At 42.2% G+C, this 25,215-nt stretch overlaps 2 protein-coding genes across 2 annotated transcripts in view; one reads left to right on the top strand and one right to left on the bottom strand.

Annotated features, from left to right (window-relative positions):
- The window catches only part of LOC143020710 (uncharacterized), a 42,310-nt gene extending 35,214 nt beyond the window's left edge, over positions 1-7,096 (top strand). Inside the window, exon 5 of the mRNA XM_076177390.1 lies at positions 4,860-7,096. The gene's annotated coding sequence lies outside the window, so the exon portion shown is untranslated. The remainder of the gene's footprint in view (positions 1-4,859) is intronic.
- LOC143020713 (5-hydroxymethyl-dUMP N-hydrolase-like) overlaps positions 1-25,215 on the bottom strand; it is a 53,566-nt gene that overhangs the window by 7,501 nt on the left and 20,850 nt on the right. Inside the window, exons 2-3 of the mRNA XM_076177398.1 lie at positions 7,122-7,281; positions 1,002-1,064 (exon numbers count right to left, since the gene is read on the bottom strand). Coding sequence (XP_076033513.1) covers positions 1,002-1,064; positions 7,122-7,275 — 217 coding nt within the window. The 5' untranslated portion in view covers positions 7,276-7,281. The remainder of the gene's footprint in view (positions 1-1,001; positions 1,065-7,121; positions 7,282-25,215) is intronic.

Here is a 25,215-nt window from a genome sequence, read left to right as displayed (position 1 = left end):
CTCTTTCTCTTCTCTGTTCCAGTGTTGACAGATGTAATATGATTAGAAGCACTAGACCTACCATTACTGAAAAAAATTTAGAGAAAGTGGTGATGTGATCAATGTTCAGGTGTTATGGAATTGTATGGTTTGGCCTTGAAATACCAACCCCAATTCCATTTTCTTTTGTTGATTCATGCTATTTCAGTATTATTGTAATTATAGCATCATTGTATGTCAAGATAGCAACTTATATGAAACCTAAGTACTTAAATTATATTAATATTGACTAAATATGTAAATTGCATTTTGGATTGTTAATTGTTCAAATTTGTATATGATGAAACGAAAGTCTAGAATGGAGAAAGGTCTAGTGGGACTGACAGGTCCTGAGGGCTGGTAGTACACCTGTATAACTTGAGTATTGTTCCATTTGTATATACTGTAGAGTTCACAAAACTAGATTTAAAATATATCTAAATGCCAAATCATTATATTGCTGTAAAAGGATTTCACTTGCTTAGCTGTAAATCAGCTTGCTTTTCTTCCTTATTTCCTTTCTTACATATCATTGTTTAATGGCATATCTTCAATCATAATAAATTATTATACTGTTTTCTAAGTTTCATAGACCTTTTGTAGTAACCAAATATATTTGATCTTCTAGTATATTATTTGATCTTGCATACAATTACTTTACATTAAACTCTAAACTGGGCGGTTTCACCTGGGAATTACTTCTGTATGCCCTGAGTTCAGTCAGTTGTCAATTACCATAGGGTATAACACCAGTTATCAAGGGGAATAGATAAAATGGACAAATATTTTAGTTTCAGGATGGGAGGTGTCACAGTCATGGGAACAGATTAAAGACCATGTCTGAGGAGTTGTCAAGAAATCTGTAGATGCACCTCTTCTGGAATAACTTAGAAGAGGATAAAGCCCAAGTTAAAACCACCAGTGAATTCAAAATGTATGCAATAACTAGAAAATTAGGCAAACAATATTAGGTAAACACTCACCATGGCATTGTTTCAGCCACATGACGTGTCTGTCATGAATGTCCTTGTCATCCTTCAATCCACCTGCAATTTAGGGATTCGTTCATCTCAATATGAAATGTGAAGGAGTGAAGGGTCAAAAACTTCAGTGTAATGCTTCAAGTTTTAGTGACTAACAGGAGCCACCAATGATTTCTGGCATCTCACACAGTTTTCTCCAGCAATAAAAACTGCACTATTACCTACTGTATTTGTGTCCTGGTAGTGAGAAAAATAAAGCTTTTTGGATAAAATTAAATGAATGTGTAGATGGTTTTCAGACGAATGTAAATGTAGTGGTGTTGGGGGATCTTAATGGTACAGTTTGTGATGAGCCGAAAGATGGAGCAAGGAAGTTTGGGGTGCCAGGTAATATATAATCTTGAGAGATAATGTTCATTTGTCAAGAGAGGGAGTTGATGATGTTCAAAAAGTACACATGGGAAAGTATGAAGGATAAGGCATTCATTAATGTAGTGGTACCAAAATTAGGAATGGAAGAGTTCTGGATGTTCATGTTTTCAGGGGAAAGAGTGGGGGGAATGTCAAATAATTTTTTGGTACAGAGAGAGTGGTTGAGAGTGGAGGAACAGGGAAAGGGAGGTGGAGAAGTGCTGAGAGTAAGCAAATTGGATGAGGAGGAAAAGGAGAAAGACTACCAGGAGAAGCTGAAAGAAGTGTGGGGGGTGGTGAGAGATACAGGATGAGTAGAAGAAAAATGGGTATAATTGAAGGAGGAAGTGACAAAATGCACAAAGATGGTACAGATTGACCTCTCATTAACGGACTAAAAGGGGGGTAATGGTGTACGTTGATGTGAATAACCCGTTGATTTGGAGTGGTTTTTGGGTGGCATAATGATTGCACAGCACTAAACAGCACCAAAAACACAGGGAAAACACCGCAAACACAGCTAATTAATATCCATTAACGAGAGGTCAATCTGTATAAGGATGGGAAAAACACGAGGGAACAGAAGGAAAGGTAGTAAATGGTACAATGAAGAGTTAAAGGCAGTAGTACAAGAAAAGAAGCAAATTAATGAGGATTGGTTGCAAGGTAAAACTAGGAAAGCATTTGGGAAGTACAAGAAGAGTGAATCAAAACATAAGGTGAGGAAGATAAAGAGGTAAGGAGATGTATTTACCTCATTGTAGTATACAGGAAAGGAGCAACATTCATTGGGTCCTGTCTCCTATTCTCTAATTTTCTAACAAACCTAGACTCAAATTCATGTATGGTTCCAACTTAATCTATATCTTTGATTTCCAATTATCATATTTAGATTTGAACTCCTGTATTGTTTGAGCTTGGGCTATATCACCTAAGCTATTCCACATTTACGTTTATATGGAAAACTGTATTTCTTCACATCCTTCCCAAATGTGGTCTTTCTTAATTTACTTCCATGACCTCTTAAAGCCCTCCCATCTTTAATCAAGAGATCTCTTCTATCAATGCAATCTATCCCCTTTAGTGACCTGAACACTGTAATAGTGTCACCTCTTTCTCCTCCACCTTTCAAAATTGGCAGACCCAGTACTTTTAGTCTTTCTTTATATGGTTTATCTGCCAGGCTGGGGACCAGTTTGGTTGTTGCCCTTTGTATTTTCTTTTAGTCTTTTAGTATTTTCTTTAGTCTTTCTTTATATGGTTTGTCTGCCAGGCTGGGGACCAGTTTGGTTGTTACCCTTTGTATTTTCTTTTAGTCTTTCTTCATATGGTTTATCTGCCAGGCTGGGGACCAGTTTGGTTGTTGCCCTTTGTATTTTCTTTTAGTCTTTCTTTATATGGTTTATCTGCCAAGCTGGGGACCAGTTTGGTTGTTGCCCTTTGTATTTTCTTTTAGTCTTTCTTTATATGGTTTATCTGCCAGCCTGGGGACCAGTTTGGTTGTTGCCCTTTGTATTTTCTTTTAGTCTTTCTTTATATGGTTTATCTGCCAGGCTGGGGACCAGTTTGGTTGTTGCCCTTTGTATTTTCTTAATCTTGCTTACATCTTTCACTCTGTGTGGGGACCAGACTACTGACGCATATTCCTGTCTTGGATGTATTAGGGTTTCAATGAGTATTTTCATCATCTCTTTATTTATATAATAGAATGCCACTTTAATCTTCTGCAATAGTTTTAGTGGAAGAGGACTTGGGACTTGTTGTACTACCGAAAAATGTAAAAGTGAACCAATATGTTTATTATGAACTCTTAAATGACCACCTGGAGGATTCTTTCAATAGCTCAGGTGCTAACATCTTTCAACAAGATCATGCCCCAGCCCACACTGCTCGTGGTGTTACTCAGTAGCTAGACTGTCATATACCTTACATAGCAGACTGGCCAGGCAATAGTCCTGACATAAACCCAATAGAAAACCTGTAGAACCACATTAAACAAGGCCTGCAGGGTAAAGATACAAGCTTTGTGCCCAAACTCGAGGCAGCCATTCGCCAATTCTGGGCTAGTATAACCCCTGCACATCTTGCCAAGTACGCTACTTCCATTCCAAACCACCTTCGTGAGATCATTGCACGTAAGGGCCACCCATCAAAGTATTAGAGGTACTAAGTGAGCTTTTGTTTATTGATTTATGACTCATTCATTCTCCTCATCACTCATTCTCGCTAACTGTTTGTACTTCCCTGTCGAGCACTGTATATATATATATATATATATATATATATATATATATATATATATATATATATATATTATATATATATATATATATATATATATATTTTTTCCAGTCCTATAATTTTTGGCTTCTGCTTCCTCTATATTTTTTGTGCATTTGCTCATTCCTCTTTTGTTAGGATCTTTGACTTGAACTTTATTTTCATTGGATGTGAACATTTCTCTTATATTTGCCTGACCAATACATGCTATCAATCTAGTCTGTTACATCCAAATCCTTCCATAGATTTGTTGATGTAAAATGTGGCGAGTTAAAATATATATATTAGAAAGGCATAAAGGAACTGATGGGGGTCAGCTATGTAGACAGGAAAAGGTAAAGGGTGTTGATGGACAGATGTTAAAGAAGGGAAGGCAGTAAGGAGGAGATGAGTAGAGTATATCAGAGAACTACTGAATATGGACTGATGGATTGATTGTGGCACAGTGGGAGGAGCTAAAAAAAATGACAGGTGGGAGAAAGAAATGACAGCTGTAGGAAAAGATAAGGTACAAAGAGCAATGCAAGTCATAAAAAGCTGGTAAAGCATCTGGGCTGGATTGGTGTCATGTGACAAAAAAGAAGAACAATTATAGTGGCTTGGCTAAGTTGTTTAATGTGTGCCTAAGTGAGGTGAATGTGGCTGAAGGACTGGAGGAGTGCTCTTTAAAAAAGAAAAGGGGACAAATATGAATGCAGTAGTTTTAAAGGGATCAATATGTTGAGTGTAACTGGAAAGGCATTAACTAAGGTGTTAATTTAGAGGATCAAGAGAAGATGAGGGAGTAACCATGTTGATTTAGGAAAGGTTAGGGTGTGTAGATCTAGTTTTTGTGGTAAAGCATATATATTAGAAGTTTTCGGCAAAAGATAAGGATGACAGTTGGGGCAGATACTGTTGATGAAAGAATACAGAGATGGTTTGGGCACATGGAAAGAATGAGTGAGAAAAGACTATGTTCCATGAAGGGCTTTAATAGTTATGTTAGAGTACAACTCTACTGACTACTGACACAGTAATATATCAGCCTAAGCTTAGCAACCACTTGGTCAGGTGATGGTTAAGTAGCGAATCTCTTTTGATTGATGGACACAGTCATGAGTAATGATGTGAATAAAACGCAAAATATACAAAGACCCCCATAATAATGTTCTTTGCTTTTTACAGAGTTAAGAGCCAACCAGACTGGATCCCATTTTCACATAAAAGTTCTGGACAAGAATATATTCCAGACAGTGTCCACTGTCCCCCAGACTATACATCACTGCTCTTCCCTTTCCTACGCATCAACAGTAAACAGTATTTACCTAATTGTATCTTACAGGAATGGGAGCTATGCGTATTGTTTTTGCACACACTACTGTTTTGTCTAGTATGTTCTATACATCCACCACTCTGTGGGGAAAGCTGTATAGTTGCTGCAGTATTGAAAGGCTATTTGCCGTCAGATCCCTGCTCTACATTCTCCACATATTACCTACTATAACAGACTGGATTTTTGTCTGCTAAATTGAGGATCCATTACATTGGGGCCTGTTAAATGAAGGGTCGAATGTATACACTCAAAGAAGTGGTACAGGACAATATTAAGAGCGAGTGTGACAGCATAACGGAAGGACAGTTGCAGTACAATAAAGTAGCATAATTTCCCGACAGAGATTTCCTCTGCCATAGACAAAATTGTGTGAGGCTCTGGTTTGTAGGGGTGCCTCATATAGTCCCTAAAGTATCGACTACATCCTACTGCAAAGTTTATACTACACAATTACATGCAGCCAATACCCCAGATCTGGTATAAATCTGTTTAGCCAAAAATTGGTCTTATTTATTCTTTATCTAGGCTAGATAGAGTGAGAAATGAGGAGGTGAGGAGGAGAACAGGGGTGGAAAAGGAGCTGGGAGATAGGGTTGATGAAAGAGTATTAGGATGGTAAGGACACATGGAAAGAATGAGTGAAGAAAGACTAGTAAAAGAGGTATGGAAGGCAGATATGGAAGGAGTGAACATGAGGGGATGTCCTAGGATGAGGTGGATGGATGGGGTGAAGGGGGCTTTGGGGAAGAGGGGAATGTCTGTTGAGGAAGGATGGGAGAGGACAGAAGACAGGGATGAATGGAGAATGGTTGTATATGGACGATGTTGTGATTGCATGAGGTGGGTGAGGTAGTATGTGTGAGCAAAATTTGATGCAGCCCGAAGGGATTTCTCCCCGTCCTCTCCTTTTATGCAATGGGGGGACGGAGAGGGGGGGTCGCCAATCTAATAAAGCGGCCTTGCTGTGGATGTGCTGTGTCTTGCGACACTGCTTCTGACCCAGGGCAGTGGACAAGGTGCAGGGATGACCCGTCATCCAGGAGGTGCTCAGATAAGAGGGAGGGTGGAGGGGTGTGGAGTGTATTCAGGGATGGAATGGGTGGAAATGATTTTATGCCTTTCCGTTTTTGGCTACCTCCCTTGTAAGGGGGAAAGCCTTGATATATGTATGTATGTATGTATCTAAAATAAAGTTTATATTGTATGCAGTAATATTTACAAGGGAAGTCCTTAGAAAGACAAGCTTATGTATAAAATTAATTTTCTACGACTAAAATACTCCAAAACTGGAGCACAAACTCCATACTATGCTTTATGTTGAATTTGTTTACCCCAATCAGTCTATTATAGTAGGGTCCTACTGTATTTTTCTTATAAGGTATTTGTATTTTTTTCAGGGTTGGAATCATTTAAAAAATAATAATAATAATTAACAACACCACAATGTATTATGTAACAGTGGAGGAATGTACCACTGTGTGTTGCCAAATTAAAATTGTCATTTATCAATGTTCCTTATTGTGATGGGGCTCAATTTTTGGTCCCAATATCCTGTGTTGCGAACATTTTAGTAATATTAGCAAAACTATAACAATGTTTATGTGTCATATGTGTACTGACTGGTATTACTTATGATTGTCTCTGGTCCCCTTCACCCCCTATGTATGTTGTCTGTGTGACTTAGTGTAGAATAACAATCTAATGAGGACAACAATGAAAATAAGCGTATATGCTTTTTTCTGTTATCCTCAGCAATTTTTAATTATTATTTCGAATTATGTGTTCTTGTCGTTATCTGCACTTCATGTATATTGATTCTTTGCCAAATAAAGTCTATCTCTATCTAAAGTTCACATAACTGTATGATAAAACTACAGAATTTGCAACTCAGCAGTGCTAACAGATTTAGCATTGCTGTTTCAGTGATAGTATTCTAAACTGGTTTGCTACAATTCTGCTCAGGAGATAAACCCTTAATGCGAGCTACTATAATGCCTTAAATATATTAATCCCATTATTTTTATTTATCTATTTCTAGCTATATACAATATTCAGCTTCAGCCTTATTACGAGTCGCAAAAATCTCCTGCCAGCATGCTTTTCTGATATAATACCTTCTCCTCCAAGTGCAGTAACACTGGGATCTGCAACATGTGGGGTCAAGACTTCTCCATATTTCTTAAGTTCATCAACAATCTTCTGGTAAATACCAACATCGTCTCTGCCAGCACGAATACTTCCACAGAAGTAGATCTTGAAGAAACTCATTTTTCCCTAAAAAAAAAAAATAAAAAAAATAATAATAATAATAATAATAATACTGTAATATAAAAAGTAAATAATACTAATACTAATATTCAGTCTATCTACAAATTGAAAATATAAGAAATTCTACACAAGACATCTGACCTTCACAATAGTTAACCCTGGGTGTCTTTGGGGGTAGCCTACAGCTCTTGTTTCACATGCAAGAGACACAAATCCAACTTCCTTGGGACACATATTATCATCACATTAACTGTTTACATCTTTCTAGGCCTTACTGCTTTTTTAGCTCTGCTGGTTTGAATGCACTTCCTTACTGTATATACTTGTGCATGAGCTGACTTTATGTATTTACCTTATTGTAGTACAGACGCTCCTCAACTTACGTTTTAGTTGCGTTCCGAACGGCCGAACATAAGTTGAAAATGAACGTAAGTTGTTACTGTACTATACATCCGTAAATTCTATTACTGTATCTTATAAAACACCCCTAAATCATTAATTATACACATAACATTGTAAAATACAGTAAACTTCCACTTACCCGAACTCCAAGGGGGATTAGAAATGTCCGATTAACCGAAATGTTCGGTTAATCCAACTTTGTATGTTTCATTCCCGTAGAGTTTTATGCGGTAATGTCGTATGCAATATTCGTACCTGTAAACTTAACATACACATGGAAATGCTTATAATAGTTCATAAACATATTCTCTATAGTATAGAGTATAAACAGCCGATTAGGTGTAAACATGGAGTGTGCTGCCACCGTGTGAGCACTTAGTGAAGCTTGCGGGTGGCGGAAGAGGCGGCGGGGTGTTTGAATGTTCGGTTGAGATCCAAATACATTCGGTTGAAGCGATGGCTACCGTATTGAGAAAATATTCGGTTAAAACGCGTTCGGATAAGCGCGAGTTTACTGTAACATTAATTTCAAATAAATTAAATTCAAGCAACATAAATTGAGATGGTGGAGGAGGAGGAGGCAAGGCACGTTCAGTCTGTCGTTTGTATCATGTAAACAATGGACGCAGCGTCATGCGTAAGTATTGTTTGAACTACGGAAAGCGCGCTAAAATAAAAAATTCACTCCAAAAAAATTTACCATTTTTTTTTAGTCAGTTCAAACGTAAAATCGAAAAAACGTAAAACGAATGAACATAAGTAGAGGAGTGTCTATATACAGGAAAGGAGCAACATTCATTGGGTCCTGTCTCCTGTTCTCTAATTTTCTAACAAACCTAGGCTCAAATTCATGTATGATTCTAACTTAATCTATATCTTTGATTTCCAATTATCATATTTAGATTTGAACTCGTATATTGTTTGAGTTTGGGCTACATCACCTTCTAAGCTATTCCACATATTTATACATCTATATGGAAAACTGTATTTCTTCACATCCTTTCCACATGTGGTCTTTCTTAATTTACTTCCATAACCTCTTAAAGCCCTACCATCTTTAATCAGATCTCTTCTATCAAAGCAATCTCTCCCCTTTAGGGGCATTCTCTGTTAAATCAACCAATTTTTTTTTTAAATTAACACCCTCATCTCTCAGATTTTGATGAAATATGGTTCAAAGGGAAATCATAAGCCCTGAATCCATTTCTGATATTTTTAGATCAATTGGACAAACGGTTCAAAAGATATGACCTCAGGAATTTTGAGGTCACATGTGAGATTATATGTTTTCAGTGACCCATAACTTGGTTAATAATTATCAGAATTGCATATATATATATATATTTAGAATCAGAGAAAGCCAAAGAATTCAAATATATAGGTTTTAAAACTCTAGGTTGAAAAATTAATAAGTTATACAAAAAACAATATTTGGTTACAATTTGACCTCTGGGGTATCAAATGAGAATTTTTTTTTATAGATGTAAAAAATGAAGGCTAAGGCATTAGGTATTAGAATCAGCAAAAAAAAGTTTGTGTATGAAAGTATTTTTCATAAAACTAACCTATAAGTGAACACATTCCTAAGTCTGGCATCAATTCTACCTATTTTTCCACACTTAGGCTCATATTTTGACATATAGATTTTTCTAGATATACAGTAAAAGCAATGATAGGGTTCTTAGCAATGAGAAACAATCATAAAACCCAAAGTGTATGTTGGTAAGCTATGAGAAACAATTAACAGTGTTGCTAAACAGCCTGTTGAAATAAGTTGCAACTTGTCTAATTTTAGCATCCTTGTCCATGTATAGCCATGTACACTTGATGTTTTGAGCCTTGAGTCACGAAGGATCAGAGCAACCACCCAGTTATATGGCTGCAACTGTACTAACCCGTTGACAAGGATGCTAAAATTAATACAAGTAGCAACTTATTTCAACAGGCTGTTTAACAACACTGTTAATTGTTTCTCATAGCTTACCATCAAAATCTGAGAGATGAGGGTGTTAATTTAAAAAAATTTTGGTTGATTTAACAGAGAATGCCCCAATACCTTGTGCATAAAGTGAACCCAGCTTTTGAACATTATTCATAGGCATACCATAAACAAATTGTAGTGCTGGGCATTATTCTGAACATATATCATGGCAATTAATGGTCTTCATTCTTTTTGATAGAAAGATACCTCAAAATTAACAGAAATTTGTGTGCATCTTCAATCATAAATGTTTCCATCACTGAGGCACGGGGAGGGGGGGGGGTTTTGCCAATTTAATGAAGCACCCTTGTTGTGGGTGTGCTGTGTCTTGTGACACTGCTTCTGACCCAGGGCAGTGGGTGAGATGCAGAGATGACCCGTCATCCAGGAGGTGCCAAGATGAGAGGGAGGGAAGAGGGTGGAAGGGGAGTGGAGTATGATAGAGATGGAATGGGTGGGAGTGGTTTTTATGGGTTTTTTTGGCTACCTCCCTTATAAGGGAGAAAAAAGCCTTTGGTATAAGTATATATTACTCCAGAAGTGTACATGTGATATATCAATAAAAAAATAAAAAAATATTAACTTAGTAAATTAATATGCATCAACATAATATCCATTTTTGTTGTTAGAAATCAATGACAAAAACCTTGCTAAAAGATATATCAGTGACAACTCAGATATCTTCGATTGCTGTGGAAGACAAACTAACGGGTCTAACAACTTGGGGTAAATTTTTAAAAGTGCACACCTACGCAATATAGCAATAGAAAATTAAACAAGTTTGTAAATTATAATACACCAATGTAATATAGTATATACCACATAGATATGCACTTCTAAAAAAAATACCCAATTTGGTCTAGTCTAGTCTGATGACGTCTAGGGATGCTAAATGCATATCCCGTAGCCAGCTATAAGGTTGGGTTAGGTTAAACTATACCAATTTATTAGATTTCCTTTAGTTTGTTTTTGACAATAAACATTAACAAACATGGCATCTCATAGCTCACCAACGTCCAAGTAGCTGTTAATGCATCACTGTATGTATTGCTTTCAGCAAATACTGTCTTTTGGGTCAATTTATAGTTTCACCCAACCATAGAATTTGATATGTGGCTTAGGTGTTTCTGGTGAGAAATGTTGTGATATGAACGATGGTGTACATCATTTCTGTCGCAAATGCGTACTTTTGAAGTAATTAAATATTGAAGTTATGCACTTATGACTACATCTCCCGAACGATGTGGGGGGACGTGCGGGAAATCGGGGTTTTTGGATCGCATACTACGTTCATGTATTTTAATTTACAAAATTAATATTTAATTTTCTAATGCCATATTCATATTGCATAAGTGTGCTCAACTAAAATAATACTCAAAATAAACAATCTCTCCACACAATCCAATCAAACGTCTTGCAGGCCAATTTTTCCGCATGAAATGAGTAATTTCCATATCCCTACCTATATAGTATATTAACAGAACGTATCTCGAGGCCTCAGAATAACACAAATTAACAAGAAGTCACACTTCGATGTATAAGTCTTCAGAGTGATTTAAATCTGAATAATCAAGCATCTTTCTCCCCTTTGCGGAGTATATAAGAACGGTGCACTTACCTAGACTACGACACTTCTCCACCTATTGCCGTAATGTAAACACACACAGTACAAATTCGTAGTTCGTGTGTACCTATAACCCAAGGTCTAAATATACAGGTCAGACCGTTTACATTCTTCTGCGCAGATTCTGACGTCATTTGGCTGAGTCCATTTTCTCTTTGTGATACACTGAAGAAAACTGTTTAACGCCAAGGAAGACAGGAACTATAATATTTTATATATTATATATATATATTATATATACTATATATTCATATATATAGACAGGAACTATAATATTTTATATATATTTATATATATATTTTGTATAATATTTGTCAGAATATAACTAATTCGTGGAGCGGTGCGAGCGAAGGCGACGTCATTTTTGAACGACGGACCAGCTTCAACTGACAGCTATAGCACCCCCTAACCCCACTTTGAACAGCCAGGTGACGTTCACGGGCCCGCTGCGCCAACTCCCTCGAAATTCGGTCGGAAGTGGTTAGACCTTATATTCTTAGATCTTGCCTATAACCTAGCGTTTATTTTTCACTCTATTTTAATTTTTTTATTACTGTACGAAATAAATTCAACCATGTATGCTTTGCTTTATGCCACTATTCTAGGTGAAAATATACAATTATTATTTTCATGGTATTTACATGGAATAAAGAATTCTGATACTTTTTTATGGAAATAAGCGTTCATGCTTTTTGTGTTATCCTCGGCAATTTACATTTATTATTTCGAACTATGTGTTCTTGTCATTATTTGCACTTCATGTACATTGATTTATTGCCAAATAAAGTCTGTCTGTCTGTCTGAGCAATAAAACTTAAACAGTTTAGTCAGTATGTATATATCAACTTGAACAATGAAAAAGAAATGCACACATATATATGACAAGGTCGGAATTCCAACCAAAACTATATTATTTTCAGCTTCTTTCCACTAAGGAAGGTGGTACGTGCACCAAGTAATGTTATGATGTGTGGTAATTGTTGTTACGGGAATTGCATGGTTTACCTTGAGCTACGGCAATTTCCCGAAAGCTTGTTTAATTTCGAATCGGGAACCTTACCTGTAACTTCGTACCACACTATCGTAATTTTAATTAATATATTATTAAACTCCCCTCCCTCTTTATTATTTATTAAGCCTATGTTGTAATTTTGATTAACAAATCGGGAACTTTGAGAACTTACTTAAAGTATTAGTTGTCCCGTGGTTTCGAAGCCGTTTTACGAGCTCGTAAGAATCCCAGCCGAACGAGATTACGTTTAGTTAACTGAATGTCAGACAGGCTTCAGCGCTGGTACCAGACGCAACTAATAAACCTCGGCAAAGGAATTCTACAGTTCGATCGAAGTCTCAAGAATACACTTCTAGTTCCGACGAAAGTTAGAGAACTCAACCAGGGAAGTTTTCTAACGTTCTCGAATTTGATGATACTTAATTACAATAGATGCAACATCTTTTCAATATTTCAAGATTTTCATCCTGGTTGCCGTATACAAATTCCTCTTCACTAAATTGTTTAACTCTCGGATTGATTTACCAATATGTGTACAAATTTAACTTCCACACTCCAAAATTATCCGATGATTGCTTTGCAAGTGATTCACTTCATGGTCATGGATCATGTGCAAGATTCGTGGTCGACAGCTATTACCCTCCCGAGAAGTCAGATCTATAGGTGATGCTGTAACCCAACACACACACACACACTCACGCTCACACCACACCCCCCCTTGATCTAGAGATCACCCTACTCCTCGTCTTCTCCTTCCTCTATATCGTAGTCCTGTAGCCACCTTGGCGGGCGTCTTTCGCGCTGGGGTCTCTGAGACACCCCATCCTCTTCTGTTGTCGCTCCGTGGCCTTCCTCCTCATCTTCTCCTTCACTCACTACCCGCCGTATATCCAAGATATGTCGCGGCACTCCCTCAATAGAAACATTGTTCCGGGAGTTCACCTCCGTCACTGTCCCTCTCGTCCACTGTGACGTGCACTTCCTGTCCTTTGGTCTCACCCATACCTCCTCCCCCACCTGCACTGAGGCGGGGCCTTCTTCGGCGTTGGCCGGCAGTTTCGGTCCCTGCAGCGGATGGCGCCAATCATATTTGAACACAGCCTTTTGCGGAACCGAGCGGTCGTCTTGGCCTGACCAGGGGGAGATATTATACCAGAAAACTGCCTCCGTCGGCGGTATTCGCGCCCTCTCAGCTATGGCCTTAATTGTACGATGGTGTCGTTCTACTATCCCATTTCCGCTCGGCCGGTACGCTGCCCGGAAGAAGCGTCTTGTGTTCCACTTGTCCAATGTACCTTTCAGTGCCTCCGACCGAAACGCCGGGCCGTTGTCCATCAGGACTTCATCCACTGGGCCCCGCTCCAAAAATACCTCGTCCATCACCCGCGCAATCTCTTCTCCAGTCTCCGCCTTCAGTTCTCGCCAAATGCCGAACCGCCCTGGGCCGCAGTCGACCATCGATAAGTATCTGGTGCCTTGATAGTGGGTTACGTCAATTGCCAGCCGCCCCCAGTTCTCTTCCACGCAGAGCTCCCCCGCTGAATGCGGTCTGGGGGCTGGGTTTATGGACTGACAGCGGGCACACGCCCTCACCGCATGCCGCACCTCTTCCCTTGATATGTTCGGGTTAACCTTCCTTGCAAGGAACAATGACCTACCGACCCCTAGATGATGCGTTTCGTGCAACTCTTTCGCACGAAAGAACCCAGCGGCGCACATCTCGAGCTTCTCTTCCTGTTCTTCCTTCGCTTTCAGCCAGCTCCTCTTTACTCTGGTAAGCGCGTCCGCTTTGTTCGCCTCCGAGGATACCTTCCTCACCCTTATCTTCATGCCGAACTCGTCGATTAACTCTCTCAGGATCCCGAGGCGGCGCTTCACCAGGATCTCTGCAGCTCCTTTCGTGCGTACTCTCTTTTCAGCCGTCAGCACCGAGTCCACCCCGCTACCGTGGCTGAGTCCGTCCTGATCTCGATCTCACGCAGCCCCCATTTCAGCGCCAAATTTGTTCCTTTTATGACCGCGTCCAACTCTGACACGTTAATATGGTGGTAGTCGTCCTTCTTCCGCTGCCACGCTCCATCTTCGACTATCACGTTCCCTATCTCCAAGACGGCGCCGGTTGCGATACTACTCGCGTCGCACCATACTACGCCCTGGCTCTGCTGGGGCGCGTTCCACTGTCCTCTCACAGGATCATCGTGCATCGTCCTCTGGACAACGTCGTGCATCATGGTTAGCGTGTCCTCATCAACCTTCTCTCCCCAATCTTTCGATCCCGCCCTCCTCTTAATGTAGCTACATGCCGTACGAAGCCATCCGGCGATCGGGTAGTGGCCCACTAATTTGCCGCAAAGGGAGAAAAGTTCTCGTTTACACATTTCGTCCGTCACCTTTGGGATCTCGTTCCCTCGCTTGAACATCAGCGTTCCTGCCGCGTTCCTTTCCAGTCGCAGTCCCAACACCGCTCCTCCCTCCAACGGCTCCGGTTCCTTAGCTGTCAATCCGTATCGAGCCAGATGTTCCACCACGTTCGACGTCGATACTATGCCATCGTCCACCAGTATGTCGTCTAGGTACGAGTCAGTGCCCTTCTTCATCGCTTCAGTCTTCCCCAGTACCGTCTTCAGGATTCTCGTCATGATCCTCGGGGCCGAGCTGAGCCCAAAACCAAGTCTGGTCAAGCAGTAAATTCTCCCTTTGTATTTTACTTGCTGGTACTTCCATAACTTCTTAGTCACGTGAATTTGCAAGTAAACCGCCCGCAAGTCTACAACGGCGGACGCCCCCCTCCTTCGGCGCCACCTGCGTAGGGTCTCACTACATACATCTACAAAATCGTCGCCAGTATGACACTTCACGAACTGGTTCAGCTCTCGGAAGTCCAGCACCGGTCGTACCTTTCTCTTGGTTGGCTGCACTACCGCCATCAAGGGCAGGATTCCGCCCTCCACCGGTTCCTCCCAGGGACTCAAGATTCCTTCCTCGATCCATCGCTCCACTTCGAGGTCAAAGTCCTCCCTCACCCCCTCTCTGAGGGTCCGTGTGTAGCAGTCGACTTTGTTCTTCAAGACGGGCGAGCTTTCCTTCGGATACCACTCTACTTCCCACTTCCGGCCGTCAAATTCCGCCCGGAAGTCCTCGTCCTCAATCGTGCACGGCGTCGCCCTCTCCTCAGGGTCGAGCTTCGGGCCAGCACCGCCCTCCGCGGCTCCCATTGCCATTCCTACGTCCTCACCCGGCCTCGGTCGGTTCTTCATCCTCTCTTCCGAGTCCTGCCTCATTCCAATCCGCACGAGCCCACCGATGAACGTGACTTCTCCAAGCTGGGTAATTCCGTCCATTCCCAGCACCACGTCAATTCCCTCCAGAATCGTTCTAATGACGAGCACTCTTAGTCGTATCGGGATACCCTCCACTATCATTTCAATTTCCTGGTCGCCATCGCATATCGTCTCTCTCCCGTCGACTGTCGTCAGGGCCACATCTCCCCGTCTGAACTCTTGAACTATATCGGTCCTCACGATCGTGGTTGAACAGCCAGAGTCTATCAGCGCCCTCGCGCGTCTCCCTCTCACCCAAATATCCACGATCGGCATACGACTGAACGGTGTCCTTACATTTCCTCGGCGGCCCCTCGCATAGTGGCCGCCGATGTCCCGTTTCCCTGACTGCAATTTCGGGCCATGTGCCCTGGCTGATTGCACGAGTAACAGATAAGCTCTACCTCCTTACAGTCCCTTGCCAGGTGACCCAGTCTCCGGCACTCGTAACAACGGACCCTCGACAGCCCGCGCCATCTGTTGTAGTCACCCCCGAGCTCACCCGTTCTCCCTTCTCGGTCCGTGGCCACTCTCGCCCGCGCGCCTTCTCCTGCCGAGGGCACTCTCCTTTGTGTCTGTTCGTTGGCCACAGCCACCATCGGCCCTTCATCCTTAGCCTTAGTCAGGAGCCTGGCGCGGGCTATAAGTTCGCTCATGTCTGCCTTTGCTGCATTTTCCGTTGCCTGCAGCCCAGTCGATATGTAATCCGGAAACCCATTCACGAAAGCCATCCTCACTACCATCTCCAGGGAGTTGCCTTCGAGATTAATCAGGCCTGCCAATCGCCTAATGTCATTTGCGAACACGTCAACCTGTTCTCCCGTCCACCGCATTCGCCGTAGTTTGCAGTACGCTTCGAAGGGACTCTCGCCAAAAACTCCCTGTAACCTCTCCTTCACCTTTTCCACTTCCTTTTGATCTTCGGTTGCCATCTCCATGTAGACGGATAAAGCCGCGCCCACTAAATTTAGCGCGATGTAACTCGCCACATCCCTCACTCCCGTTAGCCGCGCGACCAAGGCTGCCTTTGTTAGCCACACGGAGACATCTCCTGTCCCGTCAAACGGCCTTAAGGTGACACTATTCACCTTGAACGGTTCTTTTTCACTCTCAGGTGCGGACATTGACGGCCCGTTTCCACTTGCGGCCGTAGTCATTTTTGCAGAGCCTAGATAGCTTGTGATTCAAAAGTACTTACTTGTGTGTCGATGACGTCGGTTCTTCGGTTTCGGTCGCTCCTGGGTGGGCCCTTACATTCCTTTGCGGCACACTCTCCACTTCTCTAGCCTAATTCCCTACCTCCTAACCATTAATGCTAGCTTATCATATCCCCCTTTCCGGGTACTGTACACTCTACTCACACTCGCATTCACCACCACCCACGCGCGGTCCTTGTTCGGCACTGTGCCACCCAAGCCAACGTGAGGCCACCCCCTCCCGCATTCGGGTGGGAAGGGGGATACCAGCGCTCATGCCCTTTGACCCCTTCTCCCCCCCCCAGAAAGAGGGGGAGGGGGTGCCAACCGTCCGTCCCCATCCGCGCCATACACACTCACGCTCACACCACAAATGGGATGACGTAATAAGCGGTGTTCCACAAGGAACAGTTCTAGCCCCAATAATGTTTGCTATATATATTAATGATATGGATGAAGAAATTGAAAGTTATATGAGCTTCTTTGCAGATGATGCAAAACTATTAAAAAAAAAGTGAACACGGAAGAAGATTGTGAGTCACTACAGAGTGATCTAAATAAAGTATGGGAATGGAGTAGGAAGTGGGAGATGGATTTCAACACTAAAAAGTGTAGTATAATGGAATTTGGAAAAAGCAAAAAAAGAATAACAGGATCATATAAATTGGGAGAAGAAGGAATAAAAAAAAGTAGAAAATGAGAAGGGCCTGGGAGTCATTATTATGAATAATATGTCACCTGAGAAACATATAAATAATTTTTTTAGAGAAACTTATAATTTAATAAGAACAATCAAAGTGGTATTTACATACCTGGATGAAGAAATGGTGAAGAAAATTCTAATCACTCTGATAAGACCAAGATTGGAATATGCAGCAACGATGTGGTCACCAAGTACAAAAAAAAAAAATGCATAAAAAACTTGAAAGAATACAAAGAGCAATTACAAAATTGGCACCAACACTCTCAAAACTATCATATGAAGAGAGACTAGCAAAACTTGAACTACAGACACTAGAACAAAGAAGAGAGAGGGGAGATTTGATAGCTATTTACAGAATCATGAAAGGCATAGAAATTATTGATAGAGAGAATCTGATAAAATGGGATGATAGAAATACAAGAGGACACGGAAAGAAAACCAAGAAAGCTATAGAAGAGATCTGAAAAAGAACAGCTTTCCTCACAGAGTAATAGATAGTTCGAACAAGTTAGATGAGAAAGTGGTGTGTGCAAAAACAATACATGAATTGAAAAAAAGTTTAGATATAAATGAGATATGAAGACGGGACCCCACGAGCATAGCTCCCCTTCCCGTAAAATACAACTAGGTAATACACACACACACTCAATTCCAAGACTGGGATATGCATCAGTAGTACGGTCCCCACCCAGACTGAAGTATATAAAGTAAGATCGATAGAATAAAAGGGCAGCACCCAAATTAATCTCCAACCTGACAGATAAACCGTATGAGGAAAGACTCAAATTACTGGGTCTGCCAACTTTGAAAGATATAAAAGAAAGTGGTTATGTCATTACAGTGTTCAGGTGGGGATAGGTTGCATTAACAGAAGAGATCTCCTGATTAAATACGAGAGGGCTTTAATAGGTCATGGGAGTAAACTAAGAAAGACCACATGTCCAAAAATGTGAAGAAACATTCTCCATGTAGATGCATAAATATATAGAATATCTTAGAGGGTGATATTGTCCAAGCTCAAGCAATATACGAGTTCAAATTTAAATATGAGGATTAGAAATCAAGGATATAGATTACGTAGGAACTGTACATGAATTTGAGTCTAGTTATGATAGAAAATTAGACAATAGAAGACTGTACCCAACGATCGCTGCTCCTAAACTGTATATTATAATTAGGTAAACACGCACACATAAAAACAAAAGAGGAGGAATATTTGGGAGTGTTGATAAAAGACAACCTATCACCTGACGTACAAACACATCAGCAAGATTGAAAGAAAGACATACGGATTACTGCAAAAGATCAAAGTGACGTTTCACTATATGTTTAAAGTCTGAGACGTTTCGGAGGCATTTTATGCAACTGGTTCGTTTTCTTGCATAAACAAGATATTTCTATAATGTTTATTTACAAGCGCGAAGTAAAATAATGTTCTCAGAATGCAAATCTGGGCCTACTTCTTTTACGTCGTCACTTTCCCCGGAATCATCATGATATTCATGGGCGGACATTTTTTGTGCAATTGATTCCTTTTCTTGCAAAATTGTTTAATGATAATGCATGTAGGATATTTCTATCATGTTTATGTATAATCGCGAAGTAAAATAATGTTCTCATAATGCAAATCTGGGCCTAATTCTTTTTTGTCGTCACTTTCCCCGGAATCATCATGGGCGTGTAGTATTCTAGTATGAAGGACGATCAAGGAAGGAAATCAAAGCAGTGGTCTTATTCTATTTATTCACCGAATCTGACGAGAATGTGGCGAGCCTGAGATCTCGATTTGATACTAGGAGAGAGGTCTTGGAGCTATTAGAGTTGTTGCTGTTGCGATCGAAGAGGCTGTTCTATGGGCCAAGGTCTAAGTAAACAGGTCTAACCGCTGGCGCAGTTCTGCGCAGCTTCTGACGTCATTTGGATGCGTCCATTTTCTCTTTGTGATACACTGAAGAAAACTGTGAAACGCCAAGGAAGACAGGAACTATAATATTTTATATGTTATATATATATATATTATATATATATATATATCATATATATTATATATTCATATATATAGACAGGAACTATAATATTTTATATATATTTTATATAATATTTGTCAGAATATAACTAATTGATTGGAGCGGTGCGAGCGAAGGCAACGTCATTTTCGAACGACGGACCAACTTCAACTGACAGCTATAGGACCCGCTAACCCCACTTTGAACAGCCAGGTGACGTTCACGGGCTCGCTGCGCCAACTCCCTCGAAATTCGGTCGGAAGTGGTTAGACCTTATATTCTTAGATCTTGCTATGGGCTATGGGCTACCTAGGACAGCCGACCACCCGCTCGCCCAGGATCGGTTTGTGTTTATTCTCTCGTGGCTAAGTTGAGTAAGTGGTCAGGACTCGAACCTACACTGGTGCAATGCATGGTTCACACCATAGACCACTGCACCACGGAGCAACGGCCATGTGGGAGGGGAAGAATGTAAGAAAATTAAAAGACAACAGTGTATAAAAGAGGGCTATTGCCAATAAGCGCCTTTTGCATGGGCGATTCATTAAGGGGCAATTGATGGTGGTGGCTCGGGAGAAACGGGCAGGGATCTTGGACGGCGGCGCCGACGCCTGCGATTAGAATCACCAAAAGTTGAGAAAATGGTAGGAGGCGTAGTAGTAAAGGTTGAAAAAACAAAAAAAATAGTGGGGGGCAAGCTGAAATTAATGAGAAGATGTAGTGGATGGAAACGATAGAAAGGAAGCAATTTTTAGTCGAAGAAAAAGTACATGTAGATGTTTGTGCGTGGGGCGTGGTTATGTTCGTGAGAGGTGTGTGTATCATACGAGAAGTGAGTAGGGTTCACTTTCCGCGTGTGGCATTGCTGATTATCCCCAAGCTAGGCAAAGCACGTTCCTGATTAACCCCAGATGAGGCAAAGCACGTTCCTGATTAACCCCAGATGAGGCAAAGCACGTTCCTGATTAACCCCAGGTGAGGCAATGAGCGTTTGGCCTTTAACGAGTCAATGGGCGATATCCGAAGCGTAGTCAAGAGAGTGGATCCGATGGCGGGGGGGGGGGGGGTTGGTGGCAGGCGGGCGAGTGTTGATTTGTGGATATCTTTTCTTCTGGGCACAACTCTGAAATCAGAGAATTACGTGACTCGGGAAACGAGTGTATTTGTCAGATGTGTAAACCCGCTCGCCAACGTCAGCGAAGAGGCCAGGCGTGTGCTGGACCGGTCGACAGCAGAGGAGACTAATGGACATGATAAAATCTCCTCCCCCACGACCGGCCGGCGAAGAACTATGGACGTTGGCTGAGAGAGCTCGAGTGAAGTGCGACGCGCGACCTCTGCTGAGCCAACGAGTGTAGATTTGTGTGGGCGGGTCTCTTTTCCTTCCATGCACAATTCTGAAAGCAGAGAATTACGCGACTCGGAAAACGTGTGTATTTGTCTAAGGCAGCGTTTCCAAAACTTTTCCGACCATAGCACCCCCTGTGCCGATCCCCAAGCCCAGGGACCCACACAGGTACAGGCCTGCATCCCTCACGTCCTGCCTTGGCAAGACCGCTGAGCGGATGGTCCTCAATCGTTTCCTGTGGTGGACGGAGTCCTTCCATCATAGTATGTATGGTTTTATGAAAGGAGTGGCAGCAACTGACTGTGTGGCAACCCTTCTTGGATTGATCGGTAGTCAGCCTGCAATTGTGGTGTTCCTGGGTCTGGAAAAAGCATTCGAGGGTGCAAGGGCTCCTGCTATTCTTGCATCCTTGTTTGCTAAGGGGATTCAAGGTAGAATCTTGACCTGGATTGCAGACTACCTCAAGGGCAGAGTAGCGAGATGCGCTTCCAGGGACACAGGATGGAAAATGGGGCCCCGCATGGGGGCATTCTTAGTCCTACCCTCTTCAACGTGCTCGTGGAGAACCTCACTCTATTTGATTTCGGACAGGATGCTCGATTCCTCTGTTATGTGAACAATATCGTGTTGGTGATCACTGGTGGCGGCTGCCTCCTTCGTAGGGTCCAGAGGGCACACAGCCGCCTCTTCCAGGAATGTGGAAGGCTGGGACCGAAGATCTCGACGGCCAAGACCAAAGCAATGAGTCAGAGGACGCGGAAGCAACGCCCCCATCTTACTCTTCAGTGCGACACTCTCCCCTGGGTGTCCACCTAACCTGGGCATCTGGACCAATACCAAGCTTTCCTTCGCTCCGGAGGTCAGGTACTTCCGTGAGGCCAGGAAAACGAAATCAAATCTCCTCATAGCTGTGACGAGATCCCGGTTAGGTGCCGGACTTAAGGTCCTCCGGATGTACTATATCCAAGCGGTACGTTCGGTGGCGGACAATGCTGCTATGGTTCTCATCTACCCCGGCTCAGTTCGTGGGACAAGCTTGAAGTCCTCCAAAACCAGGCTCCCCGCACTGTCACTGCGGCTCCTCCATGAGTCAATGTGGTAATTTTAGACATTAGACAGAAGGCGGGGGTTACCTCTCTTCGCCTACAGGCTGAGAGGCTTTCTTCTTGTATTCACGTCCGACTCTTGACCGGCACAACGGAGAGTGATGTGAAGACCTCCCTCCTGAGTGCTCTAGAAGCCACGGGAGACACCACCGGTCACTCCTGGAGGGCCGCGCTTTTGAACTCAGGGCATTGGTTTGGCGACATGCTCTAGACGGCCCTCATCAAGATCATGACCCCCCCCCCCCCGTGGCGATCTCTCTGCGCCAGCTTTCAACTTTTCCACCTCAACGGAAGGAAGGGTGACTACGACCCGGCACAGTTAAGACGCATGGTCCTTAAGGTCATAAAATCCACCTTCCCCTAACGAGCTCATCGTACTACACGGATGGCTCTGTGACCGCGCTATGAAGAGTGATGGAAGCTCTATTCTTCTGACAGAGCTTGCTGCCATCTCCAAGGCCCTGGACCAGACACTCTCTGTTGGGCAAGGGGCAGTCATGATCCACACAGACTCGAGGGGTGCTATTGACATCATTCGGTCTTTGATGGCAATGGATGAAGTCTACTTAACGGCAGCAATCCAGCACTCACTACATCAGTTGGACCAACATGGAAGGTCTACAACATTTCATTGGATTCCCAATCACATCGGGATTCCAGGGAACACTATTGCAGATGAGGCTGCCAAGGCAGCGACTGGGTTCACCATAATCACACTGCTGTTGGCACCCACAATTACACAGATATAGGGCGTAACCAAAAGGCCAAGGCCAACCACAGCATCTGCTACATGGATATTGAAGTCTACTTAACGGCAGCAATCCAGCACTCACTACATCAGTTGGACCAACATGGAAGGTCTACAACATTTCATTGGATTCCCAATCACATCGGGATTCCAGGGAACACTATTGCAGATGAGGCTGCCAAGGCAGCGACGGGGTTCACCATAATCACACTGCTGTTGGCACCCACAATTACACAGATATAGGGCGTCACCTAAAGGCCAAGGCCAACCACAGCATCTGCTACATGGATATTGGCAGGTGCCTCTGACCACTCGAGTCCAGTCCATATTGTGTTTCACAGCTCTTGGGAGAACATATCAGTGCAATGTAATGCCTTTTGGAATGACCAATGCCCCTGCCACCTTTCAAAGGTTGTTGTTGTCGTTCCCTAGATTGTCTGTTCGAGCAGTCCCATCTCCCCAAGGAATGCCACAGCCGAAACTGGGTTTTCCCACAAATCCTTTATAGAGTGTATGTTGTGTTGTTTGCATGTATGATTGTGTATAATGCAGTCTTCAATTATGTGTTGTATGGTATGGGGTGAAGTGTTACATCCTGGGCAGCTGTTCACAATGCGGTCATCCAGCCTCTTCTGGAAGCTTAGAAGTGCTGCATGGTGGCCGCACCGCAGTCTGGCCAGGTGGACTCTGTCCTTTCATGGGAGAGAGGATTCAGAAGGGTGGATATCAGGGGGTCTGGCATGCAGCAGTGTGTTGTCTTTCAGTGTGTTAATGGGGCAGTGAGTGATATGATGATGAATATGTTTCCGGAGGCTGGTATTTGGTGGTTGTGGAGGAAGAGAAGAGAGTATCTGTGTGTGATACAGGTCTTTGGGTGTTGTTTTAATGTTTCTTGGTGTGTGTGGGTGTTCTGCTATGTAGTGTAGCGGGTGTGATGTGTTTGTGGTGGCTGCAGCAAGTGTTTGTGTGCCTCTCATGTCGAGGTGGTCCTTGACTTTGAGGACTTTTGTTTCATGGTGTAAATGGTCTATAGGTGTTGTATTTGTGCAGCCTGTAATTGTTTTAAGGGCTTTGTTTTGTATGATTTGAAGGGTGTTGTGGTGTGTCTCACTGAGATTAGGAGCCCATGCAGAACTCGCATAATTCATCACTGAGCGTATGCATTGTTTGTATATTGTTGTATTAGTTTCTTTGTTTTGTCCAAATGTTGTTCCAGTGATTGACTTAAGTGCGTTAAGTCTAGGTGTGCATTTGTTTTTTTATGTTTGTGATGTGTTGTTTGAAAGACATGGATGTATCGTATGTTACACCAAGAATTTTCGGTGTGTTTGTGTGTGGTATTAGAGTGTTGTTGATGTAGAGATGAGGTATGTATTTGTGTTCTTTTGTCCAGTTTGTGAGAAGTGTTGCTGTAGATTTGGTTGGAGCTATTTTGAGTCTGTTTGTGATGAACCATGTGTATCAAGGTATGGCTGGATTATTTCTGCAGCTTTGTCTGTGTTACGATGTGTGCATGTGATTGTTATGTCGTCTGCGTAGGAAGAGAATTGTATTTCTGAGGTGTCTGGTGTGGGTAAGTCATGCATGTATAGATTAAAGAGCATGGGGGATAGAACAGAGCCCTGTGGTACTCCATTCTTAATGTTTCTGATGTGCGATGATTGGCCATCATATGACACATAAGCATTCCTACCTGCCAGATAATTGGCCAGCCATCTTTTGGTGTTATATATTTTATTTGTTAGGTTGTGGCGGGGGATAGCATCAAAAGCTTTACTAATGTCTAATGTTATAAGAAGTGTTCTGTGGTGGGGCCTATCTGAATTGATGAATAATCTTACAGAGAACATTCCTGATTGTGTAACCTATCTTGATGTTGTCATCTATAGTGATACTTGGTAAGAATATTTATGTAATCTAACTTAATTCTTTGACAAGTTAATGTCTGGCAATTTGGTGCTTAATTTGACCAAGTGTGATTTTAAGACTAAGATTCATTATCTTGGTTATGTCATAGGGTAAGGAGAGTTTACTCCGTCCCATGCTAAAGTAGAAGCCATTCTCAACCACACCTAAGAGTAAAAGAGAATTTCATAGCTTTAGAGGAACCATAGCTTATTACAGGATGTTCCTTTATAATTTCTCTTCTTTAATGGCCCCATTAACTGATTTGTTGAAGAAAGGAACAAAGTTCCAGTGGACTGAGGCTTGTAACTCTGCTTTTGTTCAAGCTAAGGGTCTTTTGTGTACTGCTCCTGTGTTGCAAGCCCCAGATTTCTCAGGGCCATTCTCTCTCTATTGTGATGCCAGTAACATTGGGGTTGGATCAGTTTTGTTACAAACTAAAAATGCTGTAGAGCACCCTGCGAGTTACTTTAGTAAGAAATTAAACATGGCTCAGTTAAGGTATAGCACCATTGAAAAGGAATTATTGTCTATTTTCTTAGCACTTAAGTATTTTGCTGTATATATTCCTGTTGGTGCCCAGGTAACA

Source organism: Oratosquilla oratoria, chromosome 40 (assembly GCF_046742065.1).
Source record: "Oratosquilla oratoria isolate Oo_2021 chromosome 40, ASM4674206v1, whole genome shotgun sequence".
Lineage (NCBI taxonomy): Eukaryota > Metazoa > Arthropoda > Malacostraca > Stomatopoda > Squillidae > Oratosquilla > Oratosquilla oratoria.
Note: the sequence above shows the minus strand (reverse complement) of the source record. Positions and strands in the feature narration are given on the sequence as shown.